Source organism: Strix aluco, chromosome 16 (assembly GCF_031877795.1).
Source record: "Strix aluco isolate bStrAlu1 chromosome 16, bStrAlu1.hap1, whole genome shotgun sequence".
Lineage (NCBI taxonomy): Eukaryota > Metazoa > Chordata > Aves > Strigiformes > Strigidae > Strix > Strix aluco.
In genome coordinates, this window is record NC_133946.1 from 13,040,043 (window position 1) to 13,064,051 (window position 24,009).

At 43.2% G+C, this 24,009-nt stretch overlaps 1 protein-coding gene across 7 annotated transcripts in view; it reads left to right on the plus strand.

The window, feature by feature from the left end:
* DENND2B (DENN domain containing 2B) overlaps nucleotides 1-24,009 on the plus strand; it is a 177,704-nt gene that overhangs the window by 148,036 nt on the left and 5,659 nt on the right. For all 7 annotated transcript variants that reach the window (XM_074841776.1, XM_074841779.1, XM_074841778.1 and 4 more), the window contains 3 exons: nucleotides 828-968; nucleotides 3,937-4,085; nucleotides 23,702-23,879. In XM_074841776.1, coding sequence (XP_074697877.1) covers nucleotides 828-968; nucleotides 3,937-4,085; nucleotides 23,702-23,879 — 468 coding nt within the window. The remainder of the gene's footprint in view (nucleotides 1-827; nucleotides 969-3,936; nucleotides 4,086-23,701; nucleotides 23,880-24,009) is intronic.

Sequence of the window (24,009 nt, forward strand, 5' to 3'; positions counted from 1 at the left end):
TATCATCTATATGGTCTGTCTAATGTGGGAAAACTTAGCTGTGATCTAATTTATGTTGGCCCATGTGACCAGAGAGAGAAGAAAATAATAGTCCTCTCTATCTGTAAGAAGTTCCATCTGCTTATTTCGAAACTAGATTGCCTGCTCTGCATCATGTCAAACAGAAAATGACCTTAATCAGGCACCCGGTGTAAACAGCTGGGCATGCTTCATGAGGCTGCTGGGGGCTGGCTCCAGCTCAGCACAGACTGCAACGTGACTGCTGCCACCACGGCCGGGACTCTTCCAGGAGCTCTTTCCTGGTGGACCTCTGCTGGTATCATAGTGTGGCAGCGTTGCTTTTCTTGCTGGTCTGGCTTTTTCCTGCCCTCTCAGTTGAAATGGAAGAGATGCCCAGGGCAGAAGAAAGTGTTTCTCCTTAATACAGATTTCAAGATGTACCACTGAGACATGATGCTGACCTGCTCTGTGATCATGGGATCTGTCTTGATCTTTCTCTCCTTCAGCTCACCCTGTTGTTCAGGCAAAATCCCAACAATACAGATCCCTTTTGCCATGCTGTCTTCTTTCTTCTTTCCAATTTCTTCCTTGTCTCTGTGTTAACTGCATTCACCAACAGGCTCTATTTTGTAACTGGAAAATGTATCATTTTTAGAGTACGATTGAATCCTGTGGCTTTAACGGTAGTGAAGAAATGCATGGCAGAGGAAAATTAAATATAGATCTGCCATGTGTTTACGCACATGTGGGTCAAAAGATGCTTCAAAAGTGTATGTGGTGCTGACATGTTCTGTCTCTTTCTCTCGTATGTCTTACTAATGGATCAGATCCTGGATGAGGTTGAAAGGAGAAGGGGAATATCTGCTGCCTTGGTTTATCCATTTATGAGGAGTCTGATGGAATCTCCTTTTCCTGCACCTGGAAAGACAATTAAAGTCAAAACCTTTCTGCCTGGAGCTGGAAACGAGGTAAAAAGCAACTGCAAACATTAAGAGTCAAAGCCTCCCCCCTCACCACTCCAATATCAAACAGCAAAAGAAAAACAGGAGGAGACACATGGATACTGCAAGGCGTGTGAGGTGGCACACTCTCAAAATGAGCAGCGCAGGAGCTGCACCAGTGTTGATATGCTAATGCTAGTTCCCATTGATGATTATAAGCCAATTTATTGTTATGTATTTGTTTATTTTACGTTTATTAATAAGTTGTGTTTAAGAAAAAAGCACAAACAACACAAATGCCCTAGTATTCCTGGTCTAGTGTAGTTAACAGACGACAGTGTTGCTGGACTTTATCACAGTGATAACAAGCAAGTGTAAGTTTCCCATGCTGACTGTGCTTGAACAGGTCAGCAGCTGGTTGTTATTGCAAACCTCGTTACTGCTGGTCCTGGCCTTGGTAGGAGGAGTGACCAGCAGTATTTAAATGGCTCTTTTTGGCAATAAATACCCTTTAACTGGCCCTCAAAGAAATAGTCTATATTTGGAAAAGCATGTCATATAAAAGTTTGTGTGTGCGTGCACACACATAATGGATTTCATTTCCTTTTATTACTGACTCAAGTATATACAACATATGCCTTACTGGAAAATGGCAATAGTGGTGCCTTGCTTAAAAAGTTCTTTGTAACTTGAGACTTGTTAGCCATTCGCCGTGTCAAATTCTGCTCTCTGCATGTTCTTATGTAAGTATACAGTAGCTCCACTCAGATGGGCAAGCATATAGAGGAAATACATTACTGCAGATAAGAATTGAATTTGGCCCAGTTAGTGAAAGCAAGAAAAAAATTCCCCTCTAGGGTTATTTTACACTCCTTAGGGTTAGTTTTACAGTGCTATTACTATTTTTACATTGAATCATATTTTCCTCAAGTGTAACGCCACCGACTTCAACGGAGTGGGCCTGTAATGTCACTTGGTACAAAATGTGAAGGGTTCCTTGTATAAGTGACTTGCAAGGCATGTTTAAGTCACAAGCATTTTCTTCTGGAGAAGCAAAGGAAATCTGAAAGGCTGCCTGGCGTAACAGTGGTGAGATCTGATAATGCTTTTTTGATGTGAATATATCTGGGAACCATGGATCTGCAACTTCTCTATCCTCTGCTCAAGCTTCTGAACTCTCCCAGAGAAAAACATTGAGATAATTCCAAACAAACAAACAACTCTCTTCTGGCTGAGCTTTGCTCTCTGTTATGCTAGTACAAACTCGTTATTTAAATGGAATGTGCTGGCTTAATTAGGAACAGAATCTTGTCCTTCCATTGTGGCTCCTCTGGCCTAAACAAAGATGATGATTAATTGGGAAGTAGACAGTATATTTCTTTGTGATTAGCAGACTGAAGCAGAAGGCTTTGCCAGGCAACAGAAAACATCCACGGCATTCGTAAAAGCTGCTGTAACTTGCATTGCATCCTACCCCGCAGCAAGATTTTAGCGTTGGAAGTTTTGCAGTAAAACCAGCTCCTCATGATTTGGCACATAAATATGATTTGAGCTTGCAATCCCAAAGCTAAGGAATGGAAGTGGGCACCTTTACTGAATATGAGAAAGAGGTAGGCAGAGGCAGCATGTCCTGAGGAGGTATTCATGGTACACCATCGCTCCACAGTTTGATTCTTACTGCTGTTTGGGGCAGCAGCTGCCTGATGGGTATCTAATACTCTTGGCACCATAATGTTTCTGTATTTCAGCCTCAAAAAATCAAATCTGTACACTAATACTGTTCTAACACTTATTTTCTTTTTACAGTCCTGTGTACTGATCACAAATAATATTACAACTAAACTGGTATGAACTGGTTTTGTTTCCAGTATTCTGTGGTCTTGATCATATCCTTAAAACAGTGTGTTTGTGAGGAATTTTGTAAGGGCTACTCCAGTTTAAACCCAATACAGTATGCTCATGGAATGTGGTGTCATGTGCATGAAAGCATAAAAGTGGTCTAAAGCAATAAAGTGACGGTGATTTTTGGACATATGGAAAAAGGAGATGTATATATGTTCCTGTTAATATGTCTTCAGAGATTTCAACACAGCTTCAAGTTGGCCAACTTTTCCCCTTTCCCTTCTGTTTCCTCAAATTCCTCAGTAGTTCATCATTTGCTGTCTTGCACTTCATATTTTTCTCCCTCTGTTACTCTCTTCTTCATGTTATTTTTCCCTCTTCTTTTTTCTGTCCTCCACCTTCAAGTTCCACATCTGAGCATGTCAATTGCAGAGTAAAAGGAAGATATAATAAAGGAATCAAGCAAAAGGCATTTGAGAAAAGGAAGGAGAGGGCCTGAGGTCATGGATGAAGTATGAAAATTAGACTTTAAAGGGATGTCACAAGTCACCATCTAAGACCTTGTCCTGACTCCCCAGTTAAGTATATATATGTATATATCTTTATGACAAAAAAAAAGGTTTTAACATTACCTAGTGAATTATGCATCATAGAGGAGTGAAAATGAAGTAAATTGAGTTTAAATTTTCCTGGCCTTTAAGTTCAGTCCCTGGCTTCTATCTAGATGTGAATTTGAATTGCTAGCCAAGTTTATAACCAAATTTACCTTGTCTTTATGGCTGGTTTAACCCTGTAAGCTTCCAGCTCCTGTGTTTCCAGTTTGTTGCTTCATATGGTTGACTCAGCCAAGCTTTACATCTCTGACAGGGTGTTTAGAAGGCAGAATTATGTTTCCCTTGGAAATGACAGCAGATTTAATGCGCACAACTGTATTCTGGGAAGAATGACTTGATAGTGAATTGTGTAATATGCCATTTCTCTGGAGTGCTGTGCCTCCAGCCTCAGTTTGCAAAAGAGGAGGGGGGTCATTCTCTGTGTCCCCCCAACAGGAAGCGTGAAGCGGTGCTGGAGGGCCCGGGCTGGGGTGCTGGGCACCCCTAGCGCTGTCAGCCCTGACCAGTGATGCTGACTGATGTTTGTTGGATGTGTTCAGGTCATTGAGCTGCGGCGGCCCATGGACTCGCGCCTGGAACACGTGGACTTTGAATGCCTTTTCAAGTGCCTCAGCGTTCGTCAGATCATCAGGATCTTTGCTTCTCTGCTGTTGGAGCGACGTGTGATTTTTGTAGCAGATAAGCTCAGGTAAGTGTCAAAGGGACCTGAAACATGTGTTCGGGACAGTGCTATCTCTGGATACAAAAGCTTTACGAAATGTCCAGAATGGTTGTTAGATGTGAAGATCCTCTCACTGTACGATTTAAATAATTTTTTACATAAATGGAAGTTATTTGCATTAGCTGGGGCACACATTCACTAGCAGTCACTAGCTACCAGCCGCTTGTTTTGACTTACCTTCCTATCTGTAAAATGGGGACACCGATACTCACCTGCTTCATAGTCAACAAACGTTTGCACAGCATTTTGAAGCACTATAGTCCTAGCAATATTTCATTTCAGGTTTTGGAACAGAGTACTCATAAACAGTAGCAGAGATTGTCATTGAGGTGCTTTACCTTGTGGCCATGCAGTACAGCCAGGCAGGGAAGTGGAGTGCTGAGAGTTCCCCTGGTTTGCTCCATACAGGACAGAGAGTTTATAATGGGGCTAGGTTTCAAATCCTGCACTACCAAATCTATCCAGTGGGAGTGTTAAGAATGCTATTATGGTCCATCCCAACTAGTTAGGATATTTTTCCTGGTGCTCATGTGACCTGAAAACAGTTCCTTTCTGAAGGTCCATCTTGGGCTCCTTGCTACATCCTTTCAACATACCTGTTACTTCCCTGCCCTTTGATTGCAATCTTCCCTCTTTCACTCCTCTGAGGCATGAACGCACCCAAAGTGTGAGAACAACAGGTCACAACTTCACATGGCCTTTACCAAGGAAATGGGAGCTCTTTGTAGGCTGCACCCCTGCCCCACTGCAAAGAATCATCCCTTTTTTAGATGCTTGTGTAATCCATATAGAAAAGCATGGACACTGTAAAGATGTTCTTTGTTGTGGCATGATAAATAATAATAGATGGCAAATAAAAATAAAGACTGTAATTTATTAGACTTGGGAACATCCAGTGTCTTTTAAAAGGACACAAAAGACTATATGGGTGGTTAAAAACACAGATGGATCTACCCAAACAAACTCTGTTAAACACTTTATCAGCCCCGACCTTCTCTGAATGACCGCCAGAAAAAATAGCTGCACTTAGTGGCCGCCAGTGTATATAATAGCAAAAATACTTTGCATAGTAAAAGCTTTACAACCTTTAGGGGAGAATTTCTTAAAGCTGCAGACCCTTCTCAGGTTATAAAGTTACTTCCTTTGCAGTCTTTTTTGTTGTCTAGAACAACAGGAACATTTTATTTCATCCCTTCCCTTGTCAGTAACCCTTAGTTTGAATGACCATTTGGGATGACTTAATTTCACATAAACTCCTGGTGAGAATTGTGTAGCTAGTCCAGGGTTTCTGCAGTACTTTAGTAGAAATGTGAGTCACACCATGAATATTGGGGCAGGTGGCTCTTGAAAATACTGTTGGCGTGTTCCTTCTGACTCTTTCTACAGCATGCTTAATCACATCGTTCTGTCTGTTTCTATTTTACTGTTCATTCAGCAGAATTAGTGGCACCCACAAGTCTGACTGTAACTCAGAATGACACAGGTCTGCATTCCTTCAAATGGCACGGTGATTTGAGTGGAAAATCACAGAAATGGTGCAGAGAAAATGAGGGCTGTGCTGTGCTTCTGCCAACTGTTGCTCTGCTTTGGAGTTCCCAGTTACTCCTTTGTCCTGGTTTGGCAAAGTACCCCAAGCCTCGATCCATGGGCCGCGGGCACAATACTGTGGGGATGGCTTGCTACAGGAGACATCCTCAGCTGTGAGGGCTGGGACAGAAAGCTTTCCCTGGAGCATTTCTCTGGGACAGCTGGCCTAGCCAATGTCATATAACACTTCTGGGCACTGTTCAGAGAAAAGAAGTAACAATTAAACCTACTTTGACAGGCTTAAGGCAGCTTAGCTTGGAAAACACTCATGTCGCTGATGCTGAGGGCTCATGGCAACCCAGGACTTCATCAGGCAACCAGGGTTTTATACACACTGCAAGCCTGAGTGGAAGCTAACAGCTCAGGCTTGCCCATGCAATTACTTTTCTCCTGATAGCTGCCTAGTCCTACGGGGCTCAGAGCAGAGCATAACAGAGTCCCACTTCAGGCAAAGTACTGCTGCTCTCTCCCTTTTGGCACACAGAAATAGGGCACCAGGACAACAGGAACCAGAAATGTTAAAGATCCCTTTCAGTAAACACATATTCAAACATTGCACACTCCTGCAAAAACTGTTCTCCAGCAAACTGTTCTTTCTGTTGTGAGAGCGAGCCATTGGGTTAGGGGCCATTAGCACGTACTCTGAGAAAGGAGAGGATTCAGATGGATTCAAGAGGCTTATGAGGTTTTGTGGTTGCTCCTCTAAGAAGGACAGAACCTTTCTTTCAAAAAGATTTATATTCATATTTATTATATCTGCATGTACCCTTTATTTTATATATATATATATATATACACACTTTGTTTTGTTTAAAAAGGGTATGACAAAATCTGATGTGGTAGATAAGCCCTGGATTAAGACCTGTGAATCCTGAGCTCTCCTGAACCCTCTGACCTGCTCTGTGATGCATGCTGGAAACGTAGCTCCTCTTTCTTATCTTTTGTCTGGTCTGTCTGGGATCCTAAATGCTACAGGACAGAGACCGCTTCTTGGTCTGTGTGCACGCAGCTCTACTTGAATACAGTGTGGCCCCTCTCAGCATGGGGATCTAGAAGGTACTGTAAAATAGAAACTAATAATGAGTCCTTTGACAAAGGCCTGGAGAAAGTGACAGTGGATTTAAATTCAATACTTACTGAGGTTTTCATGGTTTAAATGGGGATGAAGTCTAAAATGAAACACTCTGGCTTTGAGCTAATAACTGTCTGTCTTGGAACCTTTGCCCTGTCTGACGTGAATTTTGTTTATGGGCATCACGGCTGAAACTGAAGGAGTTTACCAGTAATGTGGAAAAAAAGATGTGAAATATCTTACAGGTCCAGTCTGTGGGCCCAAAGAATGAGAGCAGGAAATTAAAAAGCTTTTACAAGGGTTTGATTTCTGCATGTACCCAAAAAATAGCTTAGAAATAAATGCTGTTGAGGTTTATGCTTCAAACAATGAGATGCAATGGGCTTTTGTGGCTGCCTGTTTAACAGGTCTCCAAGCAATAAATGATTTCACACATTATACAAGTTTGGGATAGTCATGCCTAGTGAAGTGAGATTCATTCAATAAATTGTTATTTATGGTTCTTATAGTGCCCAGAATGTGAAAATTTATGGTCCTTGATCTTTGTGCAGAAGAGGTTGCCATTTTTCGACACAGAAAGTGATGCTACCAGCAATGAGGAAACAATAGTAAAGTTTTGAATGACAGGACTGTGAGGTTGCCTTGGTTAGATATGTGCAGTTAGGTTTGGGTTTTTTTTTCCCAATAAGTTGCTTATATATATTTTTCTGCTTGAAATTGGGTGAATAAATCCCTGTGGCTATTTGCTGACCTTCAAAACTTAATTTGAATCTGCCAGTGACCTTTCAGTATTTTGACTTTCCATGAACAGTTGAGAAGACAACAGAGAAATAAAGATAACAATAGAGAAACTTGGAAGAATAATAATAAAACAACTCATAAAGAGGTAACTTAAAGCTCCAATTCCTTAAACGTCTGCTGAAAGCACAACTGAGGTGGTATGTCCCATCCCAGTTCCAATACCCAGCTGGGAGCCTCTATTTATGTTCCAGGCATTCTGCCTGTTCACCCCAACTCTGAAACAATCCCATGACTGCCAGCTGCAAAGGGAGAGCTGCTCGAGTGCAGTCCTCTGGGGTTTGAAAGGCTGGGCAGCAGATGCAAAATGAGTGGGTTCTGGGGCTCAGGGAACGTTGGTGTTGCTGCAGACACAAAGGTAGCAACAGAAAATAAATAGAAAGCAAACACTGGAAGAAAAATATTTCTCTGCGTGTTTTAGTTTTATGCTGGGGAAACAAATTTGTGGACATATTTGCTGAGGAGGTGATGTATCTATGCGTGTGAGAACAAGTCTCTTTGCCTTTTCCCCTGAATGTTTAGAGAAGGGGAAAGGAAAGCCTTGAGCATCTCAATGTCCCTTTGTTATAACCCCATTTTTGATAAATAAAAAACACTCTTGCTGTAATCCACTATATTGTGAAGGACTTGGAGCATATTTTGCTTACATTTCACATGTGGGTCCAGTTCAATGCCAGCCAGAGTCAGTGGGAGTGTTTGGATGAGGCTTGTCTTTCGCTGTGGATCTAAATCCTAGAATATTCCTTTCAGTGCCTTTCTGAAGCTTTAGGGGCTGTGAAAGGCTTCTATAGAGAGTCGCTGCTCTTGTAAAAGACAAAATAACTTCTCATTGTTGTAAATTTTGTTTTTATATGAGATATTTCAGCTACTTCTCAGTAAAGCGGGAGCATGGGCCTCAAGGAAAAAATCTCTCTTGACAGCAGTGGGTTTTATGCTCTTAAACTGTATAGGTGAACTTGGAAACGTACCCCAAGGCGAAGGTGGGCCAGGGATTTTTCTAAGTGGCAGTGCCAGCTCAGGAAGTCCCCCCTCCTGCTCCCCTTGTTTGCTCCTGTCCTGTGCCATTCTCCCTCACCCAGGAGGCTGTGCTGGCCCAGCCGCAGTAGGAATTACTCCTTTTGCAGAGTTTCTCCAAACCAGATGGGCCTCTTGGCCATGTCACACCAGAAGCTCCTGGGCTGGGAGAAGGGCAGAGCAGGGTGCTGGGGATGGGGGTGGGCAAGAGCATTGGGATGGGCACACTTCAGGGTGGTGTTGCCACTGAAAGGTGTCTATCATGCACCATCTTTAGGTGTGAGCCAGCTGAATTTACAATATCTCATGAGATATTGTAAATAAACCCACAAGTTTTTACCTGTGTGCAGGGGAGATCTGAGGGAATGAGGCTGAAGCAATGCTGGATGACAGCGAACTTCAGTGCAGTTAAATCTCCTGCACATCAGTGTCTTCCTCCCTTAGGCATGGCCACAGATGACTTTGTCTTCCCAAGGAGAGTTTTTTCCCCTCTATGTTTCTCTTCCCCTCTGCCAGCACACATCCCCTGGCCCAACACAGACCAGCAGTCTCTCACCTGGTGTGCTGCAGCCGCCTGAAACCCTCCTCTGCAGCACTCGTCCCATGAAGTCAAGAGCTGCAAGCAGAAACTAGGCACCTATGAGGTGGGAACACTTTATCCTGTTAAGGACAAAAACCTACCTACCTCTCCCCAGAGTATTTTGGACTGCCACGAGGAATCTGTCTTCCAGCACAACTGTAGAAAGTCCAGGCAGATCCCAGACCTGACCAAAGGTTATGGGCTCCAGACAGAAACACTGACTAATACAGGACAGAAGCATAAATATGTAAATACTGGGGGAAGTCATCCCGCAGGCATGTCTCTGTTAACTTTGTGGAGCAAAAGGGGAGCAGTGTGTTCTCGTATTCAAGGGCAAATGCTTTCAGAACAAACAATGGCATTTTCCTAATCTCATGGACAGAGACAGCTTTGGGCTGTCCCTGTTACACCCGGGATATTCGGGGAGCGTTGACGCTTCTCCTCATATTTGAAATCTGTTGTTTTGAGAATCGTAAGGCCACACTAGAAGGCAGCACAGTTAGCAGTTGAGAGGCAGCCTGATCCCCGTCTCTCAGTGCCTACTTGGAAAAATAGTATTAGGGATCCTTTAACCTAACAGACAAAATCATAGCATGATCTTTTAGCTCAAGTTAGAATACTCAAACTTAAGTAGGAGATAAGTGGCAGTGTTTTAGTAGTAAGAGTAAACTATTGTTCCCCAGTCCTGTAGCAAGGTCAAGTGGAAAAGCAAGAGTAGCTAAACTTCTGGGCAGGTTACTAAAGTGAAAGCTCATTCCCTATTTCCTTATTGTTAGTAGGATATAATTCTTACAAACTAATCATGGCAATGATGGACCTGCCCAGGCTCACCTGCTGCCTGGGAATGCTCCTTTCCAGTAGTCTGACATATCGGAACACTTGTAAAATCTGCCAACCTGCAGGTTAAAACGTAAAAACGCATATGTTAGGACAAAGAGGTAAAGTGTGCTCAGTAAACAGACAGTGAGCTTTGGCCAGTAATAAAGATTCTCTTTACTTTCCCTTGTCACAAAAACCTCCACCAAAAAAAAGGTGAGAGAAATTTGACAACACACACATGCCAGAAAACAGCTCCTGAGTGAGAATTTACTGTTGCCAGTCTCTAACTGGTCTGTACCATTTCTGAGCACAGACTACAGGAGACGCAACTATGTCCTCTCTTGGTCACATCTGCCACAGCCCTGTATTGAGCTAGAAGTCCAGTTCTTTGTCTCAGGGAAAACATTTTTAGTTATCAGCTCTGCATTGAAGAAGGAGATGTTTAGAGGTGCAAGCTACTGTACCTGTGGAATGTGTAATAGCTCCCAGATCTTATGTCTAAACCCAGGGGAAGCATGGATGTCTGAGATTTCTTCTGGTATTTTTTTATCCAAAGATCGTGAAGTGCTTTCTTAATACTGTCAGGATTATTGTGCTTGTCTGGTCTGACTTGCTGAACATAAGCTAGAGAATTTCTTCCACTAATTTCTGCGGTGGAAGGAATGAGCTCTTGTATAATTATCCAATACGTAATCATGCCTAGTAGACAGAATTTATTCTACAGCAAAAACATCCATTTTTCATGTAAGTAACTAGAGAGTTTCCATTTCCTACAGTAAGAGCCACATCAGCCCCTGTTGAGAAGTGATTTAGAACCTGCAGACCACCCCTGCTTTACCTAAGGGACAACAGCTTGCAGCTCCCTTCATCTTTCATAAAAGAAGCAGCCTCCAGAGTCTGTCTGAGTCTCTGTTACCTACCTGCAATTGCTTTCCTTTTGTGAGACTTTGGTTTTTCTCAGGCTGCTTGTACTATGAAGCATTGTTAAGTAGAAACATATATACTGAAAAAAACCCTTAAACCTTCTGTAAGGTATGTGATTATCTGGCCTGATGTAGCTGCAATTTCTTGATATTCTGCTTCTTTCTTTCCTACCAAATATAGCTAGTAATCTTTGAGTAGGATGTTTCTATGCAGCCCAGTCCTGCAAAATGCTGAGTGCCTTGTTTTACAGTCTTTCTGACTGTCTCTCAAGATTTTTGTGAGAAATTTTGCACTTTATTCTCCCCTCTCAAGAGATACTTACATTTTGTACCACTTGGATTACATTTCTCTGGCACTCGGATTGTATGATGACTGATGCCAACAGAGGAGCTGTATGTGGACGGTAGGAAAATGTGTGTCAGTCAGAAGAGACAGCCTGAGAAACAAAATGAACTTTCTAAGTCTCTGGCTTGTTTAAGATTCTGCAGTCCCAGAGAAAAGCAATCTAATAATAACATTTTTAATATGCAGTAACCTTCGATGGCATTTTTAATAAGCCATATCACAAGAAGGGTAGAGCCTGTGTGACCTTCCTTTTCCTCCTTTCCTCCTGCCCTCCTTTCCAGTGATATTTATTCATGTCACTTTAGGCTTTGGCCAACACTCTACAGTGGGAAAACATTTTTCCACTTATGATTTGCACAACAAAATTCTCTCTCCCTTCCCCTCCCCTGTGAAAGGGAATGGGATGAGAAGACGACCATGTTGTTTGGTAATTCTCTGCTGGATTGCTTATTGGCACAATAACTGTATGACAGTAAGTTGCAACATTTTCCCAACTTGGCCTCTAGCTCCTGCAAGGGGATTCATACAGATTCCCTCTTTTCGGCTTTTGAATGAGAAGGATTAGGGGATTGGGATTGTTCTTCTCCTTTGTTAGTACCTGGAAAAATTCTTCATCATACTTTACAGTCATGTTGTTAATAGTGCAATGATTGCCTGCGAATCTGAAACCACCAGTGTGAACATTAACAAGGACTGGTGGGATCAAAGGTCCCGGTGTGGAAAGAGCAAGTAGTTAATACTCCTCTGGAGCACCTGAGCCAGAACCACTTTTGTTACAGATTTCTGCTAAGAAACTGTCCTGCTGGAAGGGACTGGATAACTCTGTGCGCACTAAATATTTGAAAAGTTGTTTTTTTTTCTTGTAACCACCTGACAAAACTCGGGCAGGTGGCTGATGTGTCAAAGCAATGACTTATGGCCAAAAATCCCATTTGCTTGAGGTTTGTGGAAAGTATGGTTGAATGCCAGTTGCTTGAAAAGCCAAGTGCTCGTTCTGAAAGGCACTTTGCATGTGTCTTTCTCCAGGGGCTTTCATGTGCCTCTCTTATACACAAGTATTATGGGAGCAAAAAATAATGTCCTCGTTAAAACCATATTCCCCTTTGATCAACTTTCCTCTGCTTTCTTTTAAACTAAGTACTTCAAAGCTATTCTCCAAGAGAGCGATCTCCTGACAGTGCATTCTCTGGTCTGCAGCTCCTGGCTTCACGTGATGCAACCCTTGATCTGTGCCATGAGCCAGGGTTGTGCTTTGCAGGTTATCTGTGGGACCTCAGGCTGTCTGTCACTCAGGTGTTCCAGGAAGGTGGGAGCTGGGTTCTGAAAATGTAGCTCTTAGTGAAGCAAAATAATGTACCAATTTGTGTAAAGTTATGATAACTTTTGGAAATTTTGCATAAATTTTGCACTTCTTTGGTAATATCCTCTAATGAGTTGTGTAATTATAAAACATTGAAAAATTGAATTACTTTGACTGGCTGACAAATTCAGTGGCTTTAAAATAGGAATCCCTGATAGCACATCATATTTCAGTCCATCTCTGTTTAGCTAGGAGACATCATCCCAGCAGGGTAGACAGCTACTTGGGTGCTGGCTGTTCCTGACATCGCCTCTGGCTGCGCTCTGGCATTGTAACATACCTGCTTGTTCCTTAAGCCATTGACTGTAAATTGCAGTTGGATACAGATTGCTGAAGCAGCCCTCCTGCATAACAACATGAGCTGCCAGGAGCATCACAGGTATAATGTTTGGTCTCTTTGTTGTCATCTTGTCTTTAGTATTTAGAAAATACTAAAATTTAAGTTCCTTGTTCTTACCATGTATCTTAGCACAGTGCCCAGTGTATCAAAATTTAACTTGAAGTTCTGTGACGTTCTCTGTTCTGGTATGATGGGACATTTACAGTGACAAAGCAGCTTTTCTGTCCACATGCTTATGAACAAACTTTCATGGGAGAGGGATGAAAGGACAGGCAAGCACCGTGACAGACCCTCGCCCCTTCTGCTCCTCACTGCTTGGTGTACTCGTGATGCACTGCTCAGGTGGTTACAGTGAGGCTGCTGATGCAACCATACTGGCAGGATAAGATAGCACAAGACAGGAGAGGATGTTGCAAGCTTAAGCTAAAGGGAAAGTGGTCAGAGAAGAATTTATGGATGAAGATGTTGCCCACTCAATTTTCTGTAAAATATGATAAGGAGGGACCAGAAAAGGGACACAGGTGATGATGCAAACTACTGGGCAAGTCTGCTCCATGAACTGTACTCATTGACATGGCAGTGTGGCAAAGTGTGGCTCCATGAATTTAAGTCAGAGAAAACAAGTCCAGAAACTGGGTTGTAACCACTGTGTTTATCATAAAAAACCTACCTGGAATCATCAATAGCACAGAGAAATTGGTGCCCGAGCTCTCTGTAACTCACCTTCAGTAGTCACTGGAGTGTGTCCCAGCATTAACTGGTCACTGGTGCCCCATGGATAAGGAACTGCAGCACTGCCTTTGCCAGACAGGTGAGGTCATATTGTGATTCCTTTATGAGAATTTTACAAGCTTGGCTTTTCTCAGACTGCACTGTAGAAATCATCAGATAAAACCCGAAGTGTGACTCATTTCTTGCAAAAACGAGGTTTGGGTTTGGCTTGTTTTCATGGGGAGAAAAAAACACCTTTTGAGGGGTGTGACTGCATCATGAGTACACCAAGCAATGGGGAGCAGAAGGGGCGAGGGTCTGTCACAGTTAAGTAGCTACACTCTTTGAGTTGTAAGCATAGTTAAAAAGATTCTGCAAAGAACAATAACTGATAATTGGGCTGATGTGATGTGAAAAATATGCATTTCCTTCTCAGTCTGTGCCCTCCTCTCCCTGCCAGTGTTATCGCTGAGGCCTTGTTTGCATTCTGTGAGATATCACAAAGGTCACTTGCAGCAAATGTGTCAGCATTCAAATTAGGGGAGCCACTGTGACTTGACTCTGCCTTTCACCCCTGGCAAAAGCACAATTTTCTCACTTTTGCATCAGGCTTCTGCTTGCCACCTGGGGGAAGCCTGGCTCAGGAGAGGAAGAAGCAGTGGATGGACCGTGGAGGCTGGCAGGCACGGTGCAATAGCAGTGTTTCTGGTTTGCTAAATCAGTCACCCACCCTGGGAAATGTTAATCTCTTGAATAATATTTTTCCTTTGTCAAGTTCCTGTGCAGAGTGAGGGATTTTTACTAGCTTCTGGACAAAAGTGAGTCGTTAGCTAACTGCTAAGACTGGGTAATGTATGTTACACTCTGTAACAGACAGGGGACATCTCTCATCTCTTTATCCAGTTGCACAGATCGACTGTAGCAGTGTTTGTTGTAGTGTGTGTAATGATTAAGTTATGAAATGTTCAGGACTGGCTGCTGCATTTGAGTTGGCCCGAATGGACTTGGCTCACCATGATCCTCACATGAATTATACGTGTTCCTCTCCATCATGATCATATTTACACTTGAGAATTCCCTATTTTATTTAGACACTAGGAGCAGAGCTTTCTATTGGCAGGTCTCCCCTGACATCAAGAGAAAAAGTAACCTAAAATACACCCATAGAGATTTGTCCACATTTCCTGAAAAGAAGGATGTCGGGTATTGATCAGAGGTATAGTATCAGCTGCATACTTTAGGCCAGCTACTAAAGTCATGTCATGACTCTTAGTTTGCCTCTTAAGTGTTTGCTTTAAGAATAAATTAAAATGCAAACTATTAGTCTGGCTTTTACAGCCTAAACTCACTCAATTGTCCATGTAATATGCACCCACTACTTTGATTTTAAACATCTAATTAATTATTCTAGAGAAAAGTCAGATTTAGTAACAGGAAATTCATTAAGTTCAGAACCCTCTTTCAAGTCATGTATGCAACCACTCCATCCTAAACTTCCTGCAGCTACCTAGATTTTCACAGATTTACCCGAAGGTCAGGTGAGGAGAGGTGCCTTGGCAGTGGCAGGGGTGTCCTCCTTCCTGTGTACCCCACATGGAGGTGGGCCCTTTGTAGAAGGATTCTGACACAGGGAATTCTCAATCCAGGAGGTTGGAATCGAATTATTTAATTAAAAATTAAATTAATGTATCAGAAGTTAATAAATATATTAATAATTTATTAAAATTAAATTATTTAATAGCTTCAAAAATTAGTCTCTACTTCCAAACCACCTTATAAAGGCTTGAAAGATTCTCTGTAGTTTGCTTTACCACTGAAGGGCTTCTAGAAAAGTAAAAAATTATTCAAATTTCAGAAGCTGAAACATTCCTTGGTGCCGAGAGAGGCTGACTTTACAGCCATTTGGACAGCACTCTTCCACAGCAGTCGGGGTACTCACGGTTCAGAAGGGGCTATCATGTCTTGTGTGTGTACCTGCGGGCTGATCTGATTAAAATAGAAGTGGAAAAACAAAAGGTCTTTGAGGCTTCAATTCATCAAAGTGTTTCAGCACAATGAAAGTAGCTTAAGGCTGAAACTTGTACTGAAATATTTTGCTGAATCAAAGCCTAAAACAGTATTTTGCCTGTCCCCTCATGCTTTGTTTTAATTGATGAAGCCAGGCATGAACTGACTATAATTTCTGCTGCTCTGTAACCATTCATTTTTCTTTCAGTGGCCAGATAAATTACTGTATTATAGTTAATTTGGGTCAAACAGCACTAAGCTGAGCACAAATTCTGGTGTTTGCTTTGATTATAATCTTCTGTCTCTCACAAATGGGTAAATATAACTGTTGCAGAGGAAACTTGTCTTTCAGTTTGAAAATTATTCCCGATAGAAACTGTGGTTTTGTGTTGGCTTATCAGCAGGCTGTGCATAGTGGGGCAAGGGGGAATCTGTACAGAAGTGGCTGAAGTGTACAAGCACTGGTTATATTTGATTTGCATCTGTACCACGAGTGGGCTTTGAGGCTGTCACACACCTTCAGCTATGCCGGTGTCTGACCTTCGCTCTCAGCACCTCTGGTACCGAACAAGGATGGGTAACTGGCATCAGGCAGCCTCTCAGTCCTTCCATCTGCCTATAGCAACAGGGAGGAACAAGTTTCACAGGGACCTAATAATTTGGCCACATGTGTGTGACGGATCTTTATCTATGTTCATATTAAATTGTTTTCCCTGGTGCTTGCTTGTGTTGTTCAGCCCAGCCAGCCACTGTCTTGTCCCTTAGTTTTGCATGCCAGACTCTTTGCCCTCAGCTCATGTTTCCTTTTCACCTGCTTGGCAGGCTCATTTTGTCTTCCTCCCTTCCTAGTTCTGCCTCACAGGTCTTATTTTTACCTCTTTGTATTTCACTCAGCCTCCTCCCTTCCCTTCCTTCCTTTCCTTCTCTTCCCTTCCCTGGGTTCCCTGCAGGATGAAGATGATTTTCCTCTCCCAGATGAGCCTCCCATTTCTATGTGTAGCCAAAGGCTACAATGGAAAGGAAAGTGCTGCTTAGTGCAAACAATTTCTTCTGAAGAAATTAGCAGCTAAATAAGTCTCTCTTTAGTATGTACAAGAACTATTTTAAGGTGGCTTCTAACATAAACAAATCAAAGTGAGTTTAGACATCACTGGTAGAAGTCCTTGGCAGACAGGATACTCCCTCCTGCCAGCCTTCAAGTCCTTGCCACCAAAACATGCCAGCCTTTCGCAGAAAAGGGCAGCAAAGATGTTTTATATAACAAAATAACATGTTTTTTTATCTGACTTTGGAAGCAAACTGATCTGATGCTGAGCAAGGGGGTTGGATCAGCTGACCTCCTTGAGGTTTCTTCCCACCTGAATTACTTTATGATTCTATATAATTTTGCCTGAAATTGGAAAACAAAGTAGTTATCCAGAGGCAGACACATAAGCTTAAAAACTTCAGTGAAGACAAGTTAAATTTTGAATCCTGATCATGTGAAAACAGTGCCTTACAAATGCAAGCAATGCTACAAATAGGCAGGTCTCCCAGACCCGTCATTAGTTGCAGCCCTTATGTATGAACACACAGGTATCCTTTAATCAGCAGTGATGTTACCCGTGACAGCTTCGCTTCTCAGAAAATCTCCATTTCAGCTTTGCTTCAGTATTCATTTACAAGCACAAAGGTATTTATTACTTCAAGTTGTTCCCGATGAGAAGGTTATCCCATGCACTTCCTGCAGTTGTCTTCTGCCAGGGCTCCCTCCCCAGCCCTCTCTGCATCCGATGCTGCGCCTCTGAATGTGCCTGTTGTTCCTGAGCGCGTGTGCTTGCACGTTCCCTAACTTGGGGCCGCAGCCGTGCAGTCTGATGGCTCCATCGCCATGCTCTTTTCCTCTAACAACAACAACTCACATGATTTTATTTTGAAATATTCATGGGGTAGGTCTTCTTGCTAAAAAGCTGCGAAAACATGTAATTTCTTTGGTTTGAGTCAAAAAAAGAGGAATTGAAGGGTTTTTTCCCCTTTTAAACATTCTAGAGTGGTAACAGAAACAATCAGCAATAATTTTGCCCAGGAAGGAATGCTGTGATGTCTGACACTTTTACACTGGCTAGAAAACTGGAGATATCCTTCACCATTGTATCAAGTACTTTATTGAATTCTCATTTTATTCCTTCCTGCCCTATTTGGTGAGTAGTCGGTGGTATCTGGGTTAATGAAACACGTGCCTTCACAGCACAGCAGCCCCAGGAGCGAAGCACAAGCCATTGATCTGGGGGGCTGTGGGGACACACAGCCTCAGAAGAAGAGCGCCTGGGGGTCAGGGTGGGTACTGGAGCTGAGCACACACACAGTGGAGCAGGGAGAAAGTGGTAACATCTCCCTGTTGTCAGCCAGCTCTTCCAACTGGCCAGGGATCCTCAGGGGCCTGCTTTAAGAACTACTTCCTGCAGGAATGCCGCAGGAGCTGATTACAGCGAGACAGCTGGGGTATGGAGACTGTCACTTACAATACTGATACGTTTTCATTTATATCTTGTCCCTGATGCTATTACTTAGTCTTATCCACCTGAATAATAGTGCTGCTATTGTTTATTGTTATGTACCCAGAGAAACCTTTATTTTTTCAGAGCTTAGCTGTGTATTGTATCCAGTACAGCACAGTTCTGCTCTAAATGACTGCCTGCACAGTAACAGCAAGCTATATGCACTCCACCTCCCACCCCAACTGTAGCAGTATGCTACAATTTTTACTTCCATTTTCTCTTTACTTGATGCTTTTCAAGCTTTCTGCTTTGTCCTTCCCCTCTGCCTCTGCAGTCTGTGTGTGTTGGAGGACAGATGGGCTGAATCCTTGGTTCCATAGCCTTTTCCCAGAGTCTTTTACAGAGACAAACCTCTCAGACCATTTTATCTTGCAGAGTTGTCACAGACTTCTCTCTCTCTCTGTCAGACTGGAGTTAATCCAGGATCTGGGGAGGTGTTGAAGGGTATAGGAGGGAAGTGTCAGGCATCTGGTTTTGCTACACAGTTCATCAACGGCACAAGGGTAGGAGCTATCACAGAAAAGCACAGCAGTGGCCTGTGATGAGGCATGTGGGTGTGTAATGCCCACCTGAGTGGAGGTATTACACCTGGGATGGATGGAACCTCCAGTCTCCAACCTCAAGTGGGAAGAAACTCTCCCGAGCAGACGAGAGGATGTGGGTCAGGGAGGTAACTCGGTCACAGAGCAGTTGTGAGCTGGAGCCTGTATGCGTTAACACAGCAGATGAAAGAGTTCAGCAAATGTGGACAGAGTAACATAATTAAATCAGCAGGGAGAAATGAGAAACATGAAAAGGTTGTGGAAAAGTAAACACAGGCATTGGAAACACTTCTCTGTGAATTTACATTTTTGGCTACATTTCTCCACTGAGGAAGCAGAGGGACCAGATTCTAACAATCGATCCCAGTCCTGTGCATGGTCCAGAGCCATCGGCATAGCAGAGCTGGCACCAGCCCTGGGGTGACGGAGCTGCTGTGTGGCTTGGCCCCTGCACCTAAGGGGTGGTCCTCCCTCTTCTCCTGGCTGAGTAAGCTTGTCTGTCCCTTGGGAAAGGGGCAGGAAGGGATATTCTCACCTTCCCCTCCTTCAATGCAAATACCAAAATGACTGTGGAGGTGCACAAGAGTAGCAAGGTAGGATGAGGGAGCCCTGCCAGCAAGCAGTTGTCTGTGCTAGAGGCTTAGTCCTGGACTTAGGAGATGCTCAGTGTGTGAGGCTCCCTTGGGTCTGTGAGAAATTGTAGGTGGTAGAGGGGGAAGTGAGAAGGAATATAACTATTGGCTATTGCTATAGACAAAAGAGAGTTATTAAGCATATCTGTGGAATATTTCCAACATGACTAGTATGTGTAACTGAATGTGACTTTAACAGTTCATGAGAGTTGGTGACTTGCAGCACGCAGCGAGCCATGGTCCTCTGAAACAGGCACATCCAGCACCAGCAGCCACATCGGCAGTGCCCCCCACAGCCGGGGCAGTGCCCATCCACTGTGCAACAGCAGACGTGTGTTTCTCAGAATATGGTAATTGTGTTGTGATTAGATATTAATATAGCCTAGACTTGGGGTTATTTGCTGGTTGACTGACCCAGAACTTGATAGCAGACACCCTCCTATCTAAAGGACAGTAAATGTTCTTGTTAAGTCACAGTAATTTGCTTTTGACATGGGCCTAAACCATGTTCACAAGCAGTCTCCACAATTCAGCTGAGTCACGGTAATGTCTGCAATTCCTGTGCCTCGGTTGTTAGTCTGAGCTTTGTGTCTCCATGCCAAGTACACAACAAAGAAGAGTTTCTGTGTGCCATCATGAGACAATGATTTAGAAAACAAAATAGCCCAGAGGAAGATAAATCAACTTTGAGTTGGAAAGAAGCGCTGTCAACTTTTGTCTGTAACATGATAAAAGTTCTCTTCTTTGAGAGAAATTTGTGATTAAGAATGTCTCAATAAGACTACATAATCTCTGCTAATGCTTTCATGGGGAGAAGATCAAACCCTGAAGGGTTTTTTAATCTAGTGAATAAAAGGCATAGGAAGAACCAAAATCTGGACAAATTCCAAATAATTTTTAACAAGATGATAACCATGGAAAAAGAAGTGGAAGGAGAAGTGGTGGATTGCTTGTGTTTTGAATTCAATTGGAACCGGGCATTTTTCTAGAAATTGTTCCCTAATTTTGCTTTAGTGGAGTGCAGTTATTGGGATGAGTACAGGCTAACGGGATGAGTTCCACGGCGTAGGCTGCGTAGTATGGCTAGATAACTGCCTTACATACAGATATGTAAGAAAATTGCCTTAACCCCACAAAACTTGCAAACACAGTCACCTTTTGACAGTCAATTACTGTTAGTAGACTTATTCCGCGTGTAGTTACGTGTGCGTGCGGGACAGCCTGTAGCTGACAGAGCAGAGGGATGTGCTGGGTTTAAGGAGAAGGCTGCCTCTTCCCCAGAGCAGCTCTGCAGAGACAGCACATCCCAGGCCAGTGGAGGGGTCCACATCTCCGGGGTGGGATGAGGCGTTAGTGCTGCCGGCATGGGGCAGGGCACTACCCGTGTGTTGGAGGGAAGGAGGGAGGCACCCGCCAGTGTGGTGCTGGGAGCCCAGGCACAGCTGGCCCCGTGCCGTACGGGGGTGCCTGGAGCCCTGGGATCATCATAGTGTGTCTCCCACTTGTGCACGGTTCCGGCAGTGCTTCCCCTCTGAAGTATGTGATGAAACGTTTATGCTCCTCGTTAGTGTGTGACTCATGCAATGGTTTTGTTTCTTGTGCCCGTGTATAAAATTACCTGCAGATGGGTAATATAAGAAGTGTTTTCCAGTAGAACGACAGCTAGAACATTATGCAGTGTTCCTGTAAAACTGCACAGACCAAATGAAAAAGCCCACTCTCAAAGCCAGCTCTCTGGATTACTATTAAAAGTGAAAATATTTTGAAAATATAATTTCTTTGTCTATTCTGTTGCTTTATTTGTGTGCTTCACACACCTTAAAGAAAATAAATCATCTGACCGACCTTTTTATTTCTCATAAACGAGAACAGTGGGACAATGTGTGGGTTGCACATCTCTAAAGGAAAAACTGGAGTGGATTTGGTTTCCCAGGGTAGGCTTTCTTTTTTAATTTACCAAACATGCTTCTCATGAATAATACCCTTTTAAAAGGACCTGAACCATATTTTAGAGATTTAAACTGGAGGTTCCCTTACATCCATGATCTCTGAATTTTACCTTATAGAATCTAAAAACCTCACACTGAAGTGAAAGATGTGTATCCTTTCTAAATATGAATCTTTCTAGCTGTGGAAGAGACACAGACACTTTGTAGAAGCAGGAGTTTGATAACAGCGTGTGAGGCTCCTGCTGCCTTCTGCACGAGCAGTGTCTGGGAGGGAGGGCAGCAGGAGATTCTGGGGACTGAAAGTTCAGAGTGAGTGTTTCAGGGGAGCCTGAGACATCTCAGAGTGAAAGATTTTCTGAGGCTGAATTTTGAAAAACTGTGTACAGAGACAAAATGCACAGGCCACGTTGCTGACAAGGGTGATGGTGTGACCCGGGGGGCACTGGCAGAGCAGAGCAGGGTGCTGCTGCAGGACATCCCCCTGCCATGGCCGCTTGCTGTGTTCAGCTGCTGCCTTGCCCCAGCCAGCTCCCAGGAAAGCTCTGGAAGAGAAACCAGTGTCCTGGGCCGGAGCCTGAAGCCTCTCCTAGCGTGGGAATAGCACGCACAAGAGGATGCAGGGGCTGATTTACGTCACAGCACTGCGTGTAAAACAACAAGTTACAAAAGGGCATTCTATAGAGAGGAAAAAAATACTAACTGAGTATCAGAAGAATGTTTGTCTTCCTGCTTTTAGCTTAACGTGGCTCTTTTTTTAGTCACTTAGCTAAGATGACTGAATTTGTAGTAGTTGAAAATGCCACAGAGTTATTAAAGTGAGCTTGAGAAAGTGCTGGGAGTCTGTACCATGCTCCACAGCTCTTCTGAAACATACCACTGTGCCTGCTATGGTAGATGCTCGAGACCGGAATATGAGGCAACGGCAGCACCATTGCCTGCTATAAAAAAAATAAATGAGAGAAACACATCATTTTCCAGGAAATCTGTGTCAGGCAACATATGTTACAAAACCACGCTGTGATTGATAGATCTTAAAGGAAATGTCAAGTAAAACCAATGCAACAGATTATTTGCAGTAAAAGACAAGCATTTGCTCTTCCCCAACCTTTTATCTCTTTGTCCTCTAGTTCTCACTTTTCCCATTCAGCTAATTTCAAAGGTTAACTGACAGGAACAAACAGGTGAAATCTTTCTCCTGGTCTTGGAATAATCCACAACTAAAAATGCTCGCGAGGGTTATTCCAGTGGAGGTCTGATGCCACCTAAAGTCTCCAACAAGTCTTGCAGTAGAAGAAATCGGCATTTCTTGCCAGCATTCTCAAGCAGTAACAGCTCTGAAGTTATTAGTTATTTATAGTTCTTTGTGGCTACATTAGGCACAGCAGAAGTTTGCCCTGTGAGAAAATTAGCTCAGTCATGCTGGGCTGGGTAAAAATCCAAATTTCTGTCATCCTCGGCCTGCGAGAAGCAGACGTTGTAACTCAGTCCAAAATCAAAGCTCTGAAATGGAGAGCCTGTCTTTATTCCCCTGATGCTAAAACTAGCTTGGTAATGATGTTCCTTTATTTTTAAAACTTAGAAACCATGTGACTGCAAAAAGGAATCAGATTCAGTAGATGGAAGGACAACGTATGCAAGACATTTTCCACAAATGATATCAGGCCTTAATGTTTAGGAGATACCAACATGTATTTTAGAGTATTCTACTGAGCAGGGTTAATACCTTTATCACTAGAGTTGGTCAATAAGCCTGTTAAAATGTATTATAACAAAAATATGCTGTTGTCGCCAAAATATACAAACTTTGAAAAATGTGTTGCTTTTACTAGATTTCCTTTAGAGTAAGTATTGATTGTTGGGGTTTTTTTACATCTGATTTAGTAGAGTTTTTCTTCAGGATTTTTTTTTTCCATTTCATTCTCATTTTCCCTTGTTTGTGCATTAGTGCTCAACACAAGAGTATCAGTATTACGCGTTTTTACTGCTGACATGGTTGTAACAACTGAACTGAACTGAAAAGAACTGAAGTTGCTTTTGGATTTTAAGCATCATAGAGTGGCTGCTACTGAGTGCCATTGGGAACATTAAACCTTGTCCTCTAGATCAAGTGTCTCCTCACTGCTATAATGAAACAAATTGATTCTTGTGTTTTACCTTTCGTTTCAAGTCACCTAGAGGTGAACAGGAGGAACTACCACACTGCACAGTACAGAAGTGGTAGGGAGTGGAAGGGCCACCTGAAGTCAGAAGTGATAGAAGGGCAGCCCCTTGGGCACTCACATTTTAACACACCAAGTTTATCAGCAGGTGGTAGGTGTTGTGGACAAAAAGAACCTCTGCTAATGAGGTTGTTCCTCTTTCTCCAGCACCCTCTCGAGCTGCTCGCACGCCGTGGTGGCCCTGCTGTACCCCTTCTCCTGGCAGCACACCTTCATTCCTGTTCTGCCCTCATCCATGATTGACATCGTGTGCTGCCCGACCCCCTTCCTGGTGGGACTGCTCTCCAGCTCTCTGCCCAAACTGAAGGAGCTGCCCGTAGAGGAGGTAGGAGCTGGCACCACAACTGTTTGCCTGGAGTAAGGCTGGCCTTGTCCTCAAGAGGGCCTGCCATTCGCACAGAAATCCGCACGTTTAATTTTTAATCTGCCTCTTTGTTTCTTCTCTGCCTAGTTCT